Genomic DNA, 20,579 nt, shown 5'->3' with positions numbered 1-20,579 from the left:
GTTGTATGTGCGTGCTTGAGCGTGAGAGAGCGAGTGTGCATGCATGTCTCTGTGCCTGTGTATGCGTCTGCTTGTTTTTATCAATCATTTTTATTTTTTCACTTTTCATTGCCACAATCCTTTGTCTGTATTATGATTTAATTTTTATTTATCATACAAGTATATTATACTTTATCATTTAAGATTCCACCTTTTTCCCCGCCCGTGCTGATTCTGCAGAAGTTCAACAAATTTAGTGATTTCCCCTTTTTATATCAGATGAAAATGAGTCTTTTAGCCAAATTCAACCAGTGTAGAGCTTTTGTGTCATCTAGTGAAGCACAAACACATTCATATTTATATTAAAATAAACACAAAACACTGAACTATTTGTGCTTTTCTGAGCTCGGTGTCAAATTTGCAAACACTTGAACCAAACAAACCTGTCACCTATTGCTGTTTGAATAGGTTTTCTGCAGGTTTGTACAACATTTAAATCATTTTTGTGCTGGGTTACATTTTAAATGACTTTCTGGCATGAGCTTTGCTTTTAGAGCAGTGCTTGTAACAGATTCCTGTACAGGTGTGTGATAACTGGTTTGCTTTTACTTTTGCTTGTCTGCCATGGAGAAAACAAAGCTGAAGAGCTCTCATGAGGAACAAAAGTGTTTTCTATTGAACTGTGCTGTTTGAAGGGTCTGTGTTACATCCACTTGGAGGTGACAAAGAGTGCATGAGGTGAGACAGCTTGTTGCTGGTGCCTTCTCTTTTCTCCCCACTTGGATGTTTGAGAAGAGGGGTCACCCTAAGGCGACTGAAATCTTTAGTGTGTTTGTACAGAGTGATAAATGTACTTTATTTTCATACAAAGCATACAAAATTTGAAGCTGAAGCTCTATATCCACAGTCCCCTTTCTCCTCCATCCCTCTTTCTCTCACCCTACCTCCTCCCTTTGTTTACATGGCAGCCGTCTTGTTCTGCTCTAATGAGGGGACATCTAAAGCTGCTGGGATGGACAGAAGGGGATGGGTCAATGAGACAATTCAGTATTTTGACAAATTTCACCGGACAATTATTGTACCAGACTTGTAAGCTGATTCTGCTTCCTTCACATAACCCTTTTTATTTTTCTCAGTGTGATTTCCCTGGTAGTGGTTGAGTAGAATTGACATTTTTAGAATTTGTGTTCAATTGAAAAGCTTTTTGATGTACAGTGTAAAGTTTTCTTTTTTTAAAAAAATCATGATAGCTGAACCTGGATGGATAAATATAATATGCTAGTTGATGCAATGTCCTCTCTTTGACTGGTGGTTTATGGAAGTGATCATCATATGTTATACACCAATATGCTTTCATACAATGGACAGCCTTTTTGGCACTCGCATACTTTCCCAATCTCAATGCCACTGATTTATTATTTTTATATGTCAAAAAAATCCAAAAATTCTCATGTTGCCAATTCTTCTTGTCTTTTTTTCTTTGAGACAAACTACAGATAAATAAAGCTCTTAAACAGAGGTTAGTCCACACATAAACAGCAGCCAATCAAAGCTATTCCTCTGAAACCACAAGGAAGTTGACCCCAACTCCTTCATGTAGAGCAATAAGCAGAAAAACAATGGTGAAATGCAATTAACAGATATAAATATCTCAGAATTACATTCCAGATATTTTGTAAAGACTGAGATTTTATTTTTAATGTTAAAGGAAAACACTGACTGTAGAAGCCTTGGAATGATCTTTCCACTATAATCCCCTAGATATTAAAGGTTATCATCCACTATATACACATGCAGCGCATCACATAAAACACACCATTATTTAATCAAGGTACAATGCTGACAGTGATGGTAGTGAAAGCTCCTCATTGAAACAAGAGTTAATCCATATTTATATACTGTCATAATAATTCAGATATATTTCCTGCATATTTCTAAAGTGTAACGCTTGATTGCCCTCATTCATTTTTTTCTATATATCCAAAAGCTTTTAAATTGTTTAACCATAAGACAGTAACCACATATCCCCCATTTCTAAGGCACATTCAATTCCAAAACATTGCTCTGTCCATTCAGTAAGACAAGAAAAATTCTGATATCTTAATAAAGACAAAAAAGCATTTAAAATAAATTTGAATTAGGCCATTTAAAAAAGGAAAAAATACATTTAATACATAATTTTAGAAAAGGCCTTAAATTACTGGCCAATATAAGTAAAAAAAAAAAAAAAAAAAAAAAAAGTTTTCATATAAAAGAAACTTTCCCTAAGTGAGTCCATTAGTAAACAAATATAATAAAAGCTTTTCCCATCAGCATCATCTCCACCACACCCCCCCCCCCGACTCTGCACCATAAGTGTTGGTCAATGCGGTGTAGTTTCACAGTCATCATCAATCCTCTAATGTTCCCAGACCTCACCACATCATCACAGAACAGACAAGGCACACAAACATTTCAGGACAGATTTACCATGCACAGTCTGTCATGTTTAACAGGTCACTATGAAGTTTAGCAAGGTTTTAACCCCTTAAAGCCTGTTGTATCATATTTAATACATACTTTTATGATACATCTATCTCATCAATAGGATCAATAAATTACTAAAAAAAATCTGAATATAATCTGATAAATGATAAAAATGCCCTCAAGTGAATTATCAGTTACCAAAATCAACTAATGTATCAAACGAGATACAAAAAAATATATATGTTAGATTTTATGGAAATTTGGATTTTTTGGATTTCAGTAGAAAGTGAAATAAACATTTCAGTTCCAAAAGATGAGAATTTTCTGGCCATAATTTGTGGTTTCAGGCTTTAATGGGTTAAAATGGCATTTGGAATATATACATTAGCACCAAGGCATGGAGCATAGCATTAAAAATAAAAAAGTTAGCATCATAAATGTATAATCAGGCAAGAGAGGGCAGACGTCAAAACAAGGATACAACAATGCGCTAACAGCAGCTCCACGGGCATTTTAGTAGAAGGAGCTGTTGATGAAAGTGGAACAAAAACATCTGCACATGCTTCTCCACATGAAGGTCTGACACATCAGTTTGGCATTGGTCGCTGTTTAACGTCTCCTCTGGACTTCCTTTTTCATTGCTCGGAGAAAAGTGAATTACTCAGAGGACTGTTAAGAATAGAGTCCAAATCTAGTTCCATGTTGTTAGATGTATCACTAGAAAAACAGAAAAACACATCTTAACACCATATTTGAGTAAATTTTTAGAACAACAAAGAGGTAAAAAGTTATACCTACATGGGATTAGAGTAGACAACAGGAGGGTTTGGGTTGAACTCCACAGCAGGAGCAGATGCAGGTTCCATTATGTCCTGACTAATGGACTCTTGTGGGCTAAACGGCTGCTGGAACTGATGCCTGAAAGTTACAGCAAGAACAGAAAGCTCAGAGGTATTCAGATGATTTTGCTCAACTGATTTTAGAAGGAAATGTGAGCCACCCTGCAATTTTGTTTATTACAAGAGTTTAATGCTTGTAAAATCTGGATTGAGTTCACAGTAAAATTCGAGACCATAGTCCAAAATATGCCTTCAGCCACAGTAGCATAACTAAAAGGACATTTAAAAAAAGAGTCTGCTCTGAAGCACTTTCCGCATCCATCATTTAGAACTGTTTCCTAATGCACACAAGAGAACTTCATTGTTTCTTCACATGCTGAAAGTAGTCTGGCAGTTTAGAGTGGAATTAACAAATGCATCCATGTCAGAGGGGGAGACAAAAAAATCCCTGCCTTGATTTGAGTATATAACTTAGCAAAAGTGTTTCAGTGAGCCCACTGATCAAACAAAGAAACATATAAACTTAATCCCAGTTCCTAGCCCTTACATGTATACAAAAGAGAAGCAATAAGAGCTAAAAGCATTAAAGTGAGGAAGGAAATAACGATTAAAAGCAGGCAAAGGGGCAAGAAAATAAAATGAGGTTAATAAGAAAATAAAGGTAGGTAAAAGATTAGGAGGAAATAAAATCAAAGAAATTAGAATGAAGTCAAAATCTATGAGAAGATGAAAACCAAGTCACCACATAAGATGAAATCACACAAATGTGTTTTAAAAAGTGATTTAAAAGAAGTCACTGATTCTGCATGCCTTTCCTCCTCGGGTTGGTTGTTCCAAAGTCGAGGGCTAATGAAGAAGGCCCAATCATCCTTAGGGTGCACTCACACTAGGCCATCTGTACCGTGCCATATTCAAACCGTGCTAAAGCCCATTTGACCCCCTCTTCTGTTCCCCCTTTGGCCCGCACTCACACTGCTCAACGCATCCAATCATCACACAAAGTGTCCACCATTGATGAATTTATATGTGTTGATGACTCAGTATACATGAGTGTTGTTTTTTGGCTGTGAAATAGCAACAAATTTATATGATATCTGATCTGACACCGGTGTTATTTTACCTGACCTGGGATCAGTATTCTACGATAACTATACAGAGCCCTGTGAGGAGAGAGAGGAAGTGGTTCATAGCGGAGAGTTATTGCTCACAGCATATAATCTGGAGCCTGATCAGAGTTCCGAGCACTTCTGCTGAATGAAACACAGACTTTGTAACTCGTACAAGCCCCTACAGTCATTCCTCTGTGTGTCCGTATACTATCTGAATCCCCCTATATCCCCCTTTACGCGCCATGAACTGTGCCATCTCTTTGCGTATATTTGGATGCCTTTCAGTACTGCACCAAACAAGCTCTCACATCACAGGACAGCCTGTGTCCAGAGCAGGATTAAATGTTCAGATAAAAGGTTTTAATACCAGGACGAGAGCAATCTTAACCATCTGACGAGAGCTGGAAGTGAATACACCACAGGGTTAAAAAAAACTATGTTCCGTTGAACGTCAGCAACCAAGACCACAATTTCACTTCTTGATAACATGAAATAGAATTAAAGGTAAATAAATTTAGTGGATGATAACATGGTATTATAATCTTATAATAAGAGAGGTTAAATCAGCTGTGTGATTAACCCCAACACACACTTGTCTGCGTATTTGGCACTCTCCTTTACACACGGAGGATGAAAGGTGTTTGTTATCCTGTGAGCTGCTGTTTTTGACTCAATCAAGGGAAGAAGCTTTATTTCACAAACCAAAAAAACCTCTCACAGTGGTTAAAGCCTGACTTTGCTAGAAACTGGTCAGAAATGTGGACTGGACTAGGATCCATTAGAACAAGGTCGTAGTGGAGCTGTGCAAAGTTAATTTCTTCAGCTCTTATAAAATCTTCGTAACTTATTAAAATACAGCAAGACAAGATATATAGTTCTTGCGATCTTTCTAGAAAAAATCCTGCTGTTTCTAGCCTGCAGTTGCTGCCTTATGTGCTCTCTGTGCTCTGAGGTGGGTCCTTTTGTTGTCACTTCACATTACATTACATTCCCGCGCTTGTACTCCTTCATTTGCATCCATGCTGTGCTTAAGCCCACCTCGTCCTTCCGTGCAAGGGCCGCAAAGTGTGATGCGCCGAAGCACAGAACGATTGCACTCACACTGGCCAAACGTACCGGAATTTAGGCTGAAATGGGCCCAGGCACGGTATGGATGGCCTAGTCTGAGTGCACCCTTAGTTTTAAGTCTCAACTTTGGAACAACTGGGAGGCCCCCTCCTGAGGATCTAAGGCTGGAGCATAAGGAGTTAAAAATTCTGTTATATAGATTGGAGCCAGACCCTTAAATGTTATGAGTAAAATCTTGAAATCAATTCTAAAACTAACAAGAAGCCAACGTAAAGATGAATGAAATTGTGATCTGTGAATGTGTCACAAGTGATTGTAGTATAAAGACACCTGTGTCTGGAAGGTCAAGTCACTGGTTAATCAGTATTCCTGGCTACCATTACACCACGAAGACAAAAGAACACTCCAAGCAACTCAGAGAAAAGTTTATTGAAAAGTCAGGGGATGGATACAAAAAAGCACTGAACATTACCTGCATCATTAAGCAACCTGCCTAGACCAGGCCATCCTCACAAACTGAGTGACCGTGCAAGACTAGTGAGAGAGGCCACCAAAACACCTAGGACTACTCTGAAGGAGATACAAGCTTCAGCAGCTGAGATGGGAGAGACACTGCATACAACAATGGTTGCCTGGGTTCTTCACCAGTCAAAGCTTTATGGGAGGACTGAGTAAGAGAGAGCCACTGTTGAAGAAATTCAAATTATATCTGGACAACAGTTTGCCAAAAGGTATATAGGAGACTCCATGGTCAAGAGGAAGAAAGTTTTTTGATCTGATGAGACCACTACGGCACTGGAGAAGATTTATTTTCCACAAGATGATGACCCAAAGCGTACAGCGAAAGCTACACTGAAATGGTTTAAAGACATCACATTAAGGCTGAGTCAAAAAGGAAACCTCAATCCAGTAGCGAATTTGAGGCTGGATTAAAAAACTTTCTGTTCATGCCTGATCCCTGTTCAACCTGAAAGAGCTTGAGCAGTTTCAAAATGGAGTAAAGTTGCAGTGTCCAGATGTAAAAGTCTGATTGAGACCTATCTACACAGACTCAGTGCTGGGATTGCAGGTGCATCTACTAAATACTGACTTGAAGGGAGTGAATATTTATGCATTCACTTATTTTACATTACATATTTGTAATTAATTGACATTACTTTGTAGAAATCTGTTTTCACTTTGACAAAGATAGTTTTTTTAGATGTTTTTTTCTTTGCAAAAAGCCAAATTATATTGACCATGAATGGTTTATAAAATCAGTCAAGGGGTAAAATATCAAATGGGTTGAATATTCTTATCAGCACTGTAAGTGTGAGTGCTTAGAGTTGATTTCTTTGTGGAAACTTGAAGTGTTTGTGTACTCTGGTGCTGGTGATGGCACACTGCACTCTTATTGTAAGTCTGTATATCTGCAGACTTGTCTTGTACCCAGAGTTCACTGTAAACTTTGTGATACCAGGGTCAAGGGACCAGCCTAACTGCTTAACTTTGGCTGAAAGAATACAGTAGTAAATCATGTTTTTCCCCCTAAAAATCATATCAAAGCATGCATGTACATGATGGGAAAACATAAAGTTGGGGTAAAGTTGTCGGTTTATTTTTTTGTGGTTATTTATAACGCATTTGAAGAGTTGTTTGTGTTTAAGTCAAATATTCACACAGTATTAATATTTATGGTGTTTTTATTCTACTTTTGAAGTGAAATAAATAACTACTGTAATATACTGTAATATCAGCACCAGCACAATATATACACACCCTTCTGTGGTTAAAAAAGTCAAAATCAAACATAAATGATGGTCATTAAGTGGAGTACTGAGTAAATGAGTGAGAAGTGATACTTACACTGAGAAGACGTTACTGTGAGGGCTTTCAGCGAGAGGTATAGGGGGCGAGGTCGATACAGCTTCCCTGCTCACACAAATTACACAATTAACATCTTCTTAGAATTACTTTATTTCATTTTTGCATCAAAAGTCATGATTTAATAACAATAGTAACTCCTTACGGGCCAACTTTGGTGTGGAGAGACACAGGAATGTAACCACTACTGGGTGATGCTTGAGGCTCTGTTTAAATGAGAGAAGAAAAACAACCTTATCTCTTAACTTACTTCAATATTTAAGTGCATAAAGGTAAGCAGTTTATAAAATTCATTACCTGAGTAGAACTTTCTGAAAACTTCATCTTTAGGATATTCAGGATAGAGGTGTGTTATGTGGCCAATATCTCGGATGCGGTCACCAAGGCTCCGGATCTCAAGATCTCTCTTGGTGAAGGGCTGGATGTTTTGGATTTTCTGTCCCCCATCTACAGTGAGAAAAAGATTTGCTAGTATATGCTTATAAGAGAAAGAGATAGATTGTAAATTCTTTTGCATTTTTCAAAAACAAACATATAATGTCTAACACTTTCTAAACTTTCAGCGTCTCTTCAGTCAAACAATTTTAGAAAAGGTTGTGTCAAAATCTGTTGCTAGGTTCTACATAAAACCAATGAAAAGGCAATCAATATCAAGTGGGTCCACAGCAGCACTCACTCTCACTCGCAGATACGTATGCGATGGTGATGCCTCCGATCTCAGAGTCACTAAAGCGAAGCAGGAACGTCCCGTTGGGCCTGTCTTGGAGAATTAGGTGTAGATGTTGCTTCCCAATGAAGCCAAATATCAGCCTATTAGAGCAAAACATGCCAATGTAAATGTGAACAGACTGCCACAAGGCTCTTTTATTTATGATTGAGACAGAAGCAGAGCCTCTTTATCCATGTTTTACTCATTCTTTTTATCCATGTTTTTATTCTCGTCATTATTCGACATATTCATTTTAACTTGTTTTTACTATTCTCACTGATTATTGCAATGAACACTGCACTTTAATTTTTTAGTGTAATTACTACTGACCATGTTTGTCACCGACCGATTGCAAATGTAACTGTTTATGTTGTCTGGTGTTTTTTTTTTATGTATATCGTACCCTTAGCCAATACCACCGCTGTCTAAGACAAATTTCCTGAATGGGACAATAAAGTTTATCTCTCTCTCTCTCTCTCTCTCTCTATCTATCTATCTCCTCACCCCTCGCTCCAGTAGGCCTTCAGGTGCTTCTTGGTCAGCTCCATAACTCCCTCAAACCATTGCCAGAAAGTGAACGGTCGCCCCGGCAGGACCTCCTGTAAGACATAGAGGCACAGTGAGATTTCACTTCTGTCGGTCTGTGTGTGTCTGTAGGAGAGGAAAAACAGCTGTGTGCACCTTATTAAACTGAGCCCAGGACACCAACAAGTTGCTGAAGTCGTCTGCAAAGTCAGGCTTGTTGAAAATCTTCTGTGCCAAGAAGAGCTGGTTGTAGTCATCTAAGTTATGCTGTGTCTGAACTTCAGAGGTGAATTTACTGTTGAGGGTGCTGCACATCATCCTCCAGGGCACCCGCTCCGGCACCACAAATGGCATCCTTTCCTGATGGCAAAGACAAGCGTACACAGATGCGTATGCGCAGTGATGTCACCAGTTTTCAAGCAAAGAGGCCTTTTAAAATCACTTTATAACTCTCAGACCACATAAGGCTACTTCCAGTCAGCATTCAGAGTCAATCTGACTCACCAGCAAAGTGAGCAACAAACAGGAAGTTTGTCCACACGTCACTCTGAGCAAGACTTTAACCTAACCTAACACTGTAAATGAAAGTTTTTAAGTTTATCAACTTTGAATCATGGGTTCAAGGTGCTAATAAGGTTTGAACCAGGAAAGTAGATAGCATTTTATCCCTATGTTAGAGCCAAAAGCATAGCTGTGATCTCTAACACAGCCTTCTGGCATACTTCCTTAGTGAACAACAGGCCCACATAGCAGGCATGTCAGACTTATCCTAGCATGAAAGGCACTAATGTAACTAACAAAACTTTAAATTAGTGCCCCCCTTTGATAACTTAATCTTCCTGAGATATATATGCTTCAGTTTGTTCATTAAAGAAGATCTAATTTTCTGCCTTTTTCCTTTATCTCACACAGCCTGTCATCCAAGATGGTCAATGAGCTTCCTGCTTTTCAATCCTTTGTTACAGTTTTCCCCAACCATTTTTCCTTGGATCCCCTCCCTACATGGACCTAAGAAAAGCGGAGCTCCCCCAGGACCCACACTCTAAACCCGAATTAGTTGACATCACTAATAAGCACAAGTAGACCGATTGCCTTATACCACTTTAGTTTTTACACAAGCTGAAACTAAAGAGGTCAAGTTATATTAACATAGAACCTTAATTTTATGCAGTAGGCATATTAAGTGTATATTAGTAGTCTTTACTAAAAATCATTAGTTTCACATAAATGAAGTCTAAGTTGTATGAAATAAATAACAATAATAATAATAACAATAATAATAAATAACAATGCTAAGTTTAACTTACATAAAAATGTATGAAACTAGAAAAGCACTCAGAGAGTCCGGACCTCCGCCATCAGCCCTATCTCCCAATAGTGAAGAATCCTTTAAAAACATTCCTGGATCCAGATGGTGATCTGAATCACTCCCAAAATCAAATCCGCTGATTACTCCCTCCCTGGTGGGGTGGAGACACGGTGAGGCAAAGCACTGGCTTTGCTACGTGTGGACTGTCATGGTGAAAGCCTTGCCTGCTGGTGCCAACAGATGCACTGACAGTCTCACCCATGGCTTTTTAAATTTTGAAATAGCCCCTCCCCCCTCTTAAAGAACTAAACATACTATCTCAGCTTAACATGATCATTGCATTGCATCTTTCAGCTGAATAATGCAGACGACTAGTTTGATTTAGTTATGTCAACGTTTTTTGACAAAACATGAAAGAATAAGTAATGATGAAGTTTAATTAGAAACAAAATCTGGGTTTACAGTGCAGAAGGGAAGAAAAAGGGACACACTTCCGCCTAAAAACCACATAGATTTTTAACTGTATTATTGCTTAAACCCAAAAACAGGCCTATGCATGCTTTTCTTGTCAAAAGACCATTGTAAAAACTACTTAACAACTGCTTCATCATGGTTTTAATCAATGTATGCAAATATATTTTTGTCAGCCTCAGAGCAGACAAAGCCTTAAGTCTGCATTCTTTTTGATGGCCAGCAGGGGGCATCTAATCTGTAAGGAATTTTAAACAAACTGACCCTGTATCTCAGATGATTGTAAATATTTTCCTAATGAGTCTATGGCAGTGATAATCAACCAGCAGCCATATCAGGCCCCCCAAGCTCCCCATCCTGCATCAGAACAAGGATTAAAATCAGGAAATGTGAAGAAAAAAGGTTTTTGTGGTTTTTAGGGTATTTTTTGGTCTTTAAGTCTTTATAGTTATCAAATCAACCCTAAAATGATCAAGACTGTAACCGTTTTATCAGTAATGACTTCATGCTTGGTGAATTTTTTCACAGAAATCCACCTGCCAGCTATTGTAGGAAATTATAATCCCTGATAAACACGTGCTTCTCAGTCCAGTCCTGATTAAAGCTGTAGTTTTCTGTGTCACCAGGCTCTTGGAAAGTGCAATTGTCCTGCCTGAGAATCAAATCAAACATCCTCTTCCCTCCATTTGTTTTTCACCAATCAGGATGGAGCATTTAAACAACAAATCTAGTGATGGTCAACATGGCAGTCTTAGAAATATCATGTGGCTGAAATATTGTGATTGCCCCTGAGAGATAAGGACTGATCTAGTTGTTAATGCTTAGAAACGACTTACATTTAGAAAGAACAAACAAATACTAGTACAGTAACATGTTATATGGACCAAAATATTTATCCTAATTCTAGTTCATTTGAAAGTTTGGCCTCAAAAGTGCCTGTCAAGACAAAATCTAGCCCTTGTACAATTGTAGTTGATGCCCCCTGGTCTACAGTCTCCATTGCTGGTTTCAGTTCTTCTTCAAAACAGAATTTAAAAAATATACAATCAGAGTTTACTTTTGGGCTCCCTGTGATTGATGACTCACCACACAGCAGCCAGAGTAGAGACAAAGCATTTCCACTTCTTAGGTTAATTATGGTCACTTCTACAGCCAAAAACCAGACTGCATGTTAGCATGCTTATCGACCATACAACTCAGTTAGAGTTTATACTAACATCATTAAGTGTCCAATCAAAGTAACATTACAACAGTTCCTGATAAGAGCTGGTGTGAGAGTGAGTGCTCTACCAGGAGAATGTGGATGTAAACTGCATCCAGCATGTGATGCCTTCATGTTAGTGCACTTCAGCCATCAGTGCTCTGCTCACTCATTTGTAGCACGTCTGCTGACACACCACTCACCACAACACAAAGTTATCGCTCACTGTCTACTGCAGCTGTTAGCATTTCACAAGCTCTATCTCCACTTCAGCATCCACATGTGGGATTCATAGCCACGTTCCCTGATGGCAGGAAGTGATTAACATCACCCACCCACTCCACTTTTTTTACGCTGAGCAGAGTGTTTCTTGTGCGGAGATAAAGCCTTGGCACAAACATTCATGCTGTACACAGAATATATTCTCATAATTTAATCCTTGTGTTTTTGAGGACAAAATGTAGTTTATGTGTTTATAGAGAGATAAACTTTAATATGTTCAAGGGCTTAAAAATGATAGAAAAATAATTATACAAACTGTAACAGTTTGGCACTTACTGATTCAGAAAAGGCGCAGTCCCATATGATGGTGGCCAGAGCGTTGTTGTCTTGACTACCGTGAACAATGACGACGACGGGTAAAGAGATCATCTATAAGTAACAACATTTTAAATATGTTGACACGTCTCTCCTCATAAAACAAAGAAATGTTCTTTACATACCGTCATAAACAACATATTTCAGGAAACGGAAGAATTTAGTCTCCAGCTCAAGATAAGGAAAACAATAGAGAGGAACAAACCTGTATCCTGTAGGGAGTGTCGCAACCGGTGATGGAGATCTCTGTGGAGAACAGGAGAGCAAACTTCTCCTCCGTCACTGATTCTGATCCTTTTCTGTCTGCTCTTTTGATCTTTTTGATGGACTGTTACACCAAAAAGAAAGTGTAAATTTGTTTCAAAAAGAAGAAACAGTTACCTAATCTAGGCTGAGAACTGCAAGCTTCTTTTGCCTACCATGTTCCTGAAGGTGGCACACGTGCTCTTGCTGGCTGTGTTGTGTTCCAGGACAGCCGAGTTGTTGATTAGTTCCCCGACATTTTCCCTGAGGAGAAAAAGAAACAATTCCATAAATAGAGTTTTTTTCATTTAGATTTAATTCATTTAACCAAAATATGTTGCAGTTTGGACCTCAGATGGAATAAAAGCAAATGGCTAAACAAGGGCAGGACAAGACAATGAACATTTTTTTAAAAAGCCCATAATTACATAAGCCCTGGAAAAACATGCATGAATGTTTTATTTTACTGTCTTGAAAGGGATATATTTTGATGTTACAGCACAGGAAAAACTCCAAGGCATGACCCCATACAAAGTAAATTCACTCAATCAGTCTGTAATCCTTTGTCTTAACAAGCCAAATCATCTGCATTCATTGTTGTTATTTTGTTGAGAGATCCAGTATGAATTCAACTTGAGCAAGCACTTGGCAAAAGCACATGACCTACCTGCCAAGTGCCTGCTCATAAAGGCCCTGAAAATGAGGTCTGACAAGTTTCTAAGCCCTCATTAGTTACCTAACCAACAGTCTACAATATTTTTTTAAATGGTGTCCACTACTTGTGGAAATTAAATCATAGCTTATGGTACTGCAGAAAGAACGATACACTATATGGACAAAAGTATTCAGTTGCCTGACCAATACACCAATAGGGACTGTAATCACACTGTGTTCAAATACACATACTTTAATATGGAGTTGACCCCTCTTTTTGCAGCTATAACAGCCTCCACTCTTCTTGGAAGTCTTTCCATTTTGGAGTGTTTCTGTAGGAGTTTGTTCCCATTCATTCTGGAGAGCATGTATGAGGTCAGGCACTGATTATGGATGAGAAGGCCTGGTTTGCAATCTCCGCTCCAGTTCATCCCAGAGGTGCTTGATGGGGTTGAGGTCAGGGCTCTGCGCGGGCCAGTCAAGTTCTTTCACATCAAAATCTTCAAACTATGTCTTTATAGTCACTGCTGTGATAACAGGTCTGATTGAAACACCTGAAGCCAACGATTAACAGGTGTGGCCAGATACTTTTGTCCATCTACTGTATATTCAGTTTTAATTCAACTGTTGGCAAAATTAATACATTTTAGTGACTACATCAAATGTTGACTTTTAAGTCGTTATGATTGTGTTGTCTAAACATTGAGAGTGGTTTTAGTTTCCCTATATGTAGCAAAAATGACTGACAGTCTCTGTAATGCGTAGAGATGTGAACCAATCTTCTCCCCCTCCCTGATAGTGTTCATACCTCTAGGTTTTCCTGTATGTATGACTCACCCGGTTATGCCACCAAGGTTCCTGGCCTGCAGCTCATTAATGATCTGTGCCTTCAGCACCACGGGCTTCCCAGGGGCAACTTTCTCCCCAAGCAAATATCGCACAGTGGTGGAGAACTTTGACTGAGTTTTAATGACCTGAGGGGGCTGTTTGTCCACCACAAGAGAGCTGAAGGGGACAGTGGTTACAAGAGAGAGGAAAAATGGGAGAAGACATGTCAATTATGCTTCTCAATTATACGTACATAAGAAAAGAATGAAATTTCACTACCTTTGAATTAGAATCTGCACAAGTTTCCCAAGTCTGTCATGGAGCTCTGGGATCGGCTCTCCTATCAGCATCAATTCCTGTCTCAGTTTCCCATTCACTCCAAGCAGCTGCTCACACCTAACAAAGATAATATATCAGCACAAAGGAGGGGAAATTGTTGAGACAAATAATCATTTCATAAGCATGTGTTGTCTAGAGAATTTGGCCTCATTAATTCAAAGGACTGCAATACAATACGAACTGCTGTCACTTTCTTGGCATTCAACCTAAAAAAGCTTAAACAGCCATAAGTAAAACATGAATTAGGTGTGGAAAATCAGTCATAGTTTAGGGTGCTGAGAGAGGTCACTTGTTGTGATGTCAAACATTCTGCCATGCAAAATTAATATTTCCTCAATTACTTTAAACTAGGGCTGTCAACCAATTACATTTTAAACTGGGATTAACCTCAAAATCCCTTTATTATAAAAAATCCAATATTTTGTATTAAAAAAATGATTTGTTTTATTTTGTATTTTTAATTTTCTTAAACTTGGATCCAGGCCTGCTTTTATTTTGAAAGAAAATAAGGAACTTTACTTAGATTGAAGATTATAATATGAACCTAACCATGGAAAATGAAATTGTTATGGATTGAAAAGGAAATAAGGAAACTTTAAAAAAGTGATATGTGTGATATGACAAAGTGAAGATGACTTTTGACTTGTCCACTATGCTGTCTATGAGTTTTTAAAACTGAAAATGGCATAAAGGATCATTTATTTTACATATCTGTGGATGTTGCAGTGACTTCACCAAAGTGTTCTGAAAGGGTCAATAGCATATGTGATTCATTTCAGTGAAAAAAGCACTAATTACAGACTTTAATCACAACCAAAATTATATACACAGCCATAGTTCAAACATAAAGGGTTATTTTTTTCACTCAGGAGTACTGGCAGCACCTCAAACTTACTGCAGAATAATAAATACTTATACGTAGAGCCGGGCGATAAGGCCTAAAATTGATATCCAGATATATTTTGCTATATCCCAATACACCATACATATCGCAATACTTTGAAATGTCCTCTAAGTGGATGTGGATCTAAGAGTCATCTTGCGGTGTATTTTAACGATTACCGCGTGAGTTGACCTCTTCCTTTTTAAAGCTGAACCCCTGGCGGATGACAGACCCAGCGCTGTTTCTCGTTGTCCGTCTCTGAACACAGATAACTAGCTGCTAACTTGCCACGCTGCTCTGTTTACCCATAGCGTTAACTACGTCCTTCTCCGCTGATACAAAAACGTGCATATGCGGAGGAGGGTTTTCTGGATGGGCAGGGGAGTGAGCTCTCTGCTGTGAGAGATGCGTTCAGGGACAATGGGAGAAGCGAGACTCCAGCGGGAAATACACTCTGATGGCTCAAAACTGCAATATAATTTATACTCAGATGTTCGCAATATAGTCATTTTATACATCATGTGTGGCAAAAGCCGCAACACATCGAGAATACTCGATATACCGCCCACCCTTACTTATATGTATGACAAACTTCAAATGTAATGTTTACAAAGAAGTGGCCCAAAACCAGTTAATAGTTTATCACAGAGCAGTAAGGATACTCACAGCCAAGGCTGCAAATAAGGGGGATAAAGGGGAGAGCTTTCTGGGGACAAACTGGGGTTCCACAGAGGTATGTCAGCAAAATCATAGTCCATTATGAAGTTTAGCTGTGATAACCATGGCCTTTATTTTTTTTACCTTAATTATAACCACTCTTATTAAAGCAACAATCGTAATTAATGCCATATAGCCTTCTTTAAATGTAAATAAATTTTCTCGTAAACAGAATTAAAATGGATTACCAGTGGCAAAATGGGCAGAAAAGGTGGTGAAATGAGATTTTAAAGTAGCAGAAATTGGTTAAATGTGTTAAACATGGAAATCGGCGAAAGGCTGCCAAAAGTGGTGAAAGAGTGGGTTAATAGTTGCAAAAAAAAAAAACAAAAAAAAAAACAAAACAGGCTGATCAGAGGCAATGATATGTAGAAATTGGCAAAAACAGGCAGACAAACCTTTGAAACACATTCAGTATGTGCAACAATGGAAAAGTCTGAATATGCATTAAGCCAATGAAACACTCTTTACTGCTTTTGTTCAACAGGTAACTCATGGATAGTTAATTCCAAGACCTCATAAACACTTATTTTTTATTTTTATTTTCTTTATTTGACAAGTTGCCGTTGTTCTACTTTAAATACCTATGAAAAAATCTGAGCTTCTGTGTTTTGTTTCCCTCTGCAGGATCTACTACAAGCATGTTACAGACTATTATAGACAGGCAACAAATGTTCTACTTTTTCATATCCTATAAAAGGGGCAAATATGATGCTATATGCTGATGGTTTTTACAGGTGCTGCAGCACCCTCAGCACCCCTATTTCCTGTGCCTCTGACATGAATTATACTTGAATACAGTATTAAGAAGAAGAAACAGTCCTTTTTCTCTGTCTGCCCACCAGATACCCTCTGACGTTTTTTACCTCACTCCCACATCTAGCCTTCTGACCCTTCAGTAACCCCTCACCCCCTCAGTCCCACTCACTGACCTCACCCACACATCCTCACCTGCTTCCCATCATGACTCCTAATCAGCCAAAAACTGCTCTGTCATCTTGTCAAAGTTGCTTTGAGGCATTGTTGTTTCACGCTTTTTTTATTTCCAGCTGCCAGTGCCTGAACACGTGTCTGCTTCTACCCATCGGTCAACATGCCAATCTTTAGCTGCTTTTGAGCTGTGACTGGTCAGGATAACTATGATCTTATATAATCCCATGGTGTATATATAACTGTGAATTAAAATCCAATTTGTCCTTGCAGTCTTGGAAATCAATTATTTTGTTATTACTATAATTTCTTTTCTTGGTTTTTTGAAACTCTGAGTACTGATCGACAGTAATGTCATTCCACAAACAGAGCTAAACACTTATTTCAGGATGCTAACGGGCTGATGCTAGCATGCAACAGAAAAGTTAATGTTCAATTAAAGCAATTACTGTTAGTTCTGAAGGGGGATTTGTATTTGGCTGATTTTATAGCAACCCCATCTGGCATCGCTGAGATATTTTATTCCACTGCACCAATTTTAACCTCATGGTGGTTTACCAAAAAGAGTCAAAGCATTACCAAAGTTCAGAGAGTTTACCCTCTGGCGACCACAACTGTGGGAGCAAACATTATGACTATGATACCTACTTAAAATGAAACTGTAAATCCAATGTTGTGTTGTAATGTACTGTAGTAATATAACAGTTTATAAGGATTGTCTTTTTGTAGTATAGGACAGCGCAATAAAGGAAGAAGTCCATACATTACATGGCCTGTGGATTGGAGTTCACCTCACCAGATCTGCAGGGGGTTCAGGTTGTCGTCAAAGGGATGTCCGATGGTGGCCTTGTGCTGCTCCCATCTCCACGACTTTAGCTTGTTGATGAGTCTGCTTTGACACTGGTCCAGACAGTCCACACACTCCTGCAGCAGCTGGAAGCGCTTCTACAACAGTCAACAACCAAACGTTATGACATAAACATCACAAAAGGCAAATGGACTGTGTAACTTATTCCTTTATTTCATCTTACTAGTCAGAGCACCAACAACTTTTCCATTTCCCTGTGTACAACAAACTTTTAATCATGATTAGAATATATCCATACAGTATTGCCTCATGAACTTCTTCTACATCAGTGATAAAAGACATAAGAAAACCAAGAAGCTTTATGGAACAGCTGATGATGTAAAACTGTAGAAATCTGAAAAGAAAATCCTCGTCTCCCTTTAAGTTACTGACAATGTAGTGATTTACAGCGTTTGCTCACCGTGGCCATAACTTTGACATTGTACTCCAGCTGCTGAATGCGGGTCTGAATTTTCTGCTTTTCTGAATTTGCAGGATCAAGTCCATTCTGTTGGATTGGCCCTGCGCAAACAGTCAACAAATATATCATTATATCATGACCCTTTTGCTGCCATAAAGGAAAATACAAAATAATCAAGGAGAACCACTAAAAATTAGATATTAATAATCAACTTCCAAAAGGCTATAGATTGTTTCAGTCACACAATGAGATTCTAAACCATTTCAATTCACTATGTACCCATTGTTGGACTTTTATTTATCAGTTTTTCCCAAATTGAGATCAATTCTAACCATGGTGTTTCTATAATGAAGATAAACGGAACAAGCACGGGAAGCTGAAGCTTTAACATAAAGCAGTTAAAAAAACTCTGAATGGCTAATTTTCTTGTTTAAATTTCAAAACTAAATCGAATTAACAAAAATGATTTGTCTTTTTGACTTTTGCTACTTATGTTGGGATCAAAGTATGGAATATGAAAAAACGTTCTTTAGCAGTCAATTTGATTTCAGTATTCATTAGTGTGGGTGTTGTGCTCAGAAAGCATCCCGAGAATCACGTGCCCATCACTGAGGAGCTCATGCTGAATGCGGGCACCAAGCTACACTGCTCCCCAGTGATGGGCACATGATTCTTGGATGCTTTTTTTTTTTTTTTTTTTTTTTTTAAAGGTTTATTTTTTGGGGCATTTTGTGCCTTCATTTGACAGAGGGGAGGATAGTGAATAGAGTCAGAAACAGGGAAGAGAACGGGGAGAGACATGCGGCAAAGGGCCCCGGGCCAGACTCGAACCCGGGCCGCCCACGCACACGGGGCGTGCGCCCCATCTATTCTGCCACCTGCGCCCCAACTTGGATGCTTTTCTGAGCACAACACCTGCATAGTTATGCAAATAAATAATGTAATCAAACTGACTGCTTGTTGCTGTTTAGTCACATTCCATTCTTTGATCCTAACCTAAATATCCAAAATCAAAGAAACAAATTCTAATTTGTTTATCTGATGATGAGATGAGCCGAAATGAGCCATTTTTTCAATATTTGTTATTCATTATCAATCAAATATTAAATGAAAAATGACACACTGATTGTGTACACTCCTGTGGTACCACTGAGGCCTGATGTCACATGCTATAACAATGTTGCTGGTGTGTGTTTGTCTCACCTTGTAAACTCTCGTAGTTCTGCCTCTCCCAGTTGAGATCCTCCTGCTGCTGGTGAATCTTCTGTCGGATGTCTTGGACCTCCAGAACCTTCATGCCCAGGTGCTCCACATCTTGCATGGGGAAAGAGGAATCTCTGTTTGGGTACTGCTGGTATTGTGGAGGGTTTGGCATGGGCATTGAGGTGGGCTACAAGACATGGGATGACATTCAGTACACAGTATTTGGGCATGATTCTAATAATAAACATTTATAATTTGGATGTTCTCCAGAAAACAATCGCCTTTCCTTGTAAGAATTTAGAGCAAACACTTAACACACCTGAATGTCTGATATATTGTAATACCACTTCTCTTTATCTCAGTTGAAGGACGTTTTTTTAAGATACATTTTTGGGCTTTTTATGTCTTTATTACATAGAGGAGGAAAGAGGATAGAGTTGGAAACGGGAGAGACATGTGGTCAAGGGCCACAGACCAGATTGGAACACAGGCTTCCTGCTCACATGGGTTGTGCCTTAGACCTCTAGGCTATCTGTGTGCCCCAGATTAATTAGTTCAGAAAAATTAGGTCCACTTTTTGTGCAGCATACAGTCAAAAATAAAATGCTCCTAAGATTTCTCAGTACACTGGACCTGGGCTGATTTCTCTGATGTACTGTACTGTGTGCCCAAATTTAATTATTTCTGGCATATTCAGTGCTGCTATTCCTTTGGTACCATGTACTGATAATTATCACATTTTAGCAGGCATGTTAGGCTGAATCCTCCAGAAGATTTTAAAAACATGTTGTTGCATGAGAACCTCTGATTGTCTCAAGATGACAATAAACACAGAGCAGGGACCTTTTCTTCTATTCTATGCACTTCCTGCACTTCCACTTCCTGTGGACAAGTACAAGAAGAAGACATGTCTTAGTCAAAGTGCCAGCTGAAAGGCCCTTCACCATTAAAAATAATACTTTCTATGGTATTGATTTCAGAGGTCCATCTTAAGATTTCTAAGGATCTGCAGGAACCCTAGCCTTGCAAAGCAGATGGATACGCCCGTTTCCTTATTCTTCACTGGCGAATCCATCTTGCAAAGCTCCCATCTGAAGCATTTGGGCCCGGTTAGAAAGTGACAGGACCAATCAGTGACGAGGGGCAGTACTTTCAGGCGCAGCAGAGTCGTGACGTAAACAAGCAGCAGCAAGAGCTGGTGCAATTATGGAAGAAGAGATAAATGTGGATGCTGCTAAAGCGCCAGTTTTATCAGAACTTGATGACTCTTCATTAAAATAAGAACAAAGAACAGCAGTGAGTTGTTCTCTCTTCAAAAACGACAAAAGTTGAGTACTTACATGTCTATAGTTGCCATGTTTCACGTTATTCCTTAGTA

At 38.8% G+C, this 20,579-nt stretch overlaps 1 protein-coding gene across 1 annotated transcript in view; it reads right to left on the bottom strand.

Annotated features, from left to right (window-relative positions):
- Window positions 1-914: 914 nt before the first annotated feature.
- The window catches only part of stat6 (signal transducer and activator of transcription 6, interleukin-4 induced), a 36,315-nt gene continuing 16,650 nt past the window's right edge, over window positions 915-20,579 (bottom strand). Inside the window, exons 5-20 of the mRNA XM_041798769.1 lie at window positions 19,202-19,388; window positions 17,999-18,099; window positions 17,527-17,675; window positions 14,141-14,257; window positions 13,871-14,038; window positions 12,556-12,643; window positions 12,342-12,464; window positions 12,098-12,190; window positions 8,715-8,918; window positions 8,538-8,632; window positions 8,001-8,134; window positions 7,622-7,771; window positions 7,470-7,530; window positions 7,307-7,372; window positions 3,244-3,363; window positions 915-3,162 (exon numbers count right to left, since the gene is read on the bottom strand). Coding sequence (XP_041654703.1) covers window positions 3,081-3,162; window positions 3,244-3,363; window positions 7,307-7,372; window positions 7,470-7,530; window positions 7,622-7,771; window positions 8,001-8,134; window positions 8,538-8,632; window positions 8,715-8,918; window positions 12,098-12,190; window positions 12,342-12,464; window positions 12,556-12,643; window positions 13,871-14,038; window positions 14,141-14,257; window positions 17,527-17,675; window positions 17,999-18,099; window positions 19,202-19,388 — 1,938 coding nt within the window. The 3' untranslated portion in view covers window positions 915-3,080. The remainder of the gene's footprint in view (window positions 3,163-3,243; window positions 3,364-7,306; window positions 7,373-7,469; window positions 7,531-7,621; window positions 7,772-8,000; window positions 8,135-8,537; window positions 8,633-8,714; window positions 8,919-12,097; window positions 12,191-12,341; window positions 12,465-12,555; window positions 12,644-13,870; window positions 14,039-14,140; window positions 14,258-17,526; window positions 17,676-17,998; window positions 18,100-19,201; window positions 19,389-20,579) is intronic.

This window comes from Cheilinus undulatus, linkage group 11 (genome assembly GCF_018320785.1).
Source record: "Cheilinus undulatus linkage group 11, ASM1832078v1, whole genome shotgun sequence".
NCBI classification, from domain to species: Eukaryota; Metazoa; Chordata; class Actinopteri; order Labriformes; family Labridae; genus Cheilinus; species Cheilinus undulatus.
Note: the sequence above shows the minus strand (reverse complement) of the source record. Positions and strands in the feature narration are given on the sequence as shown.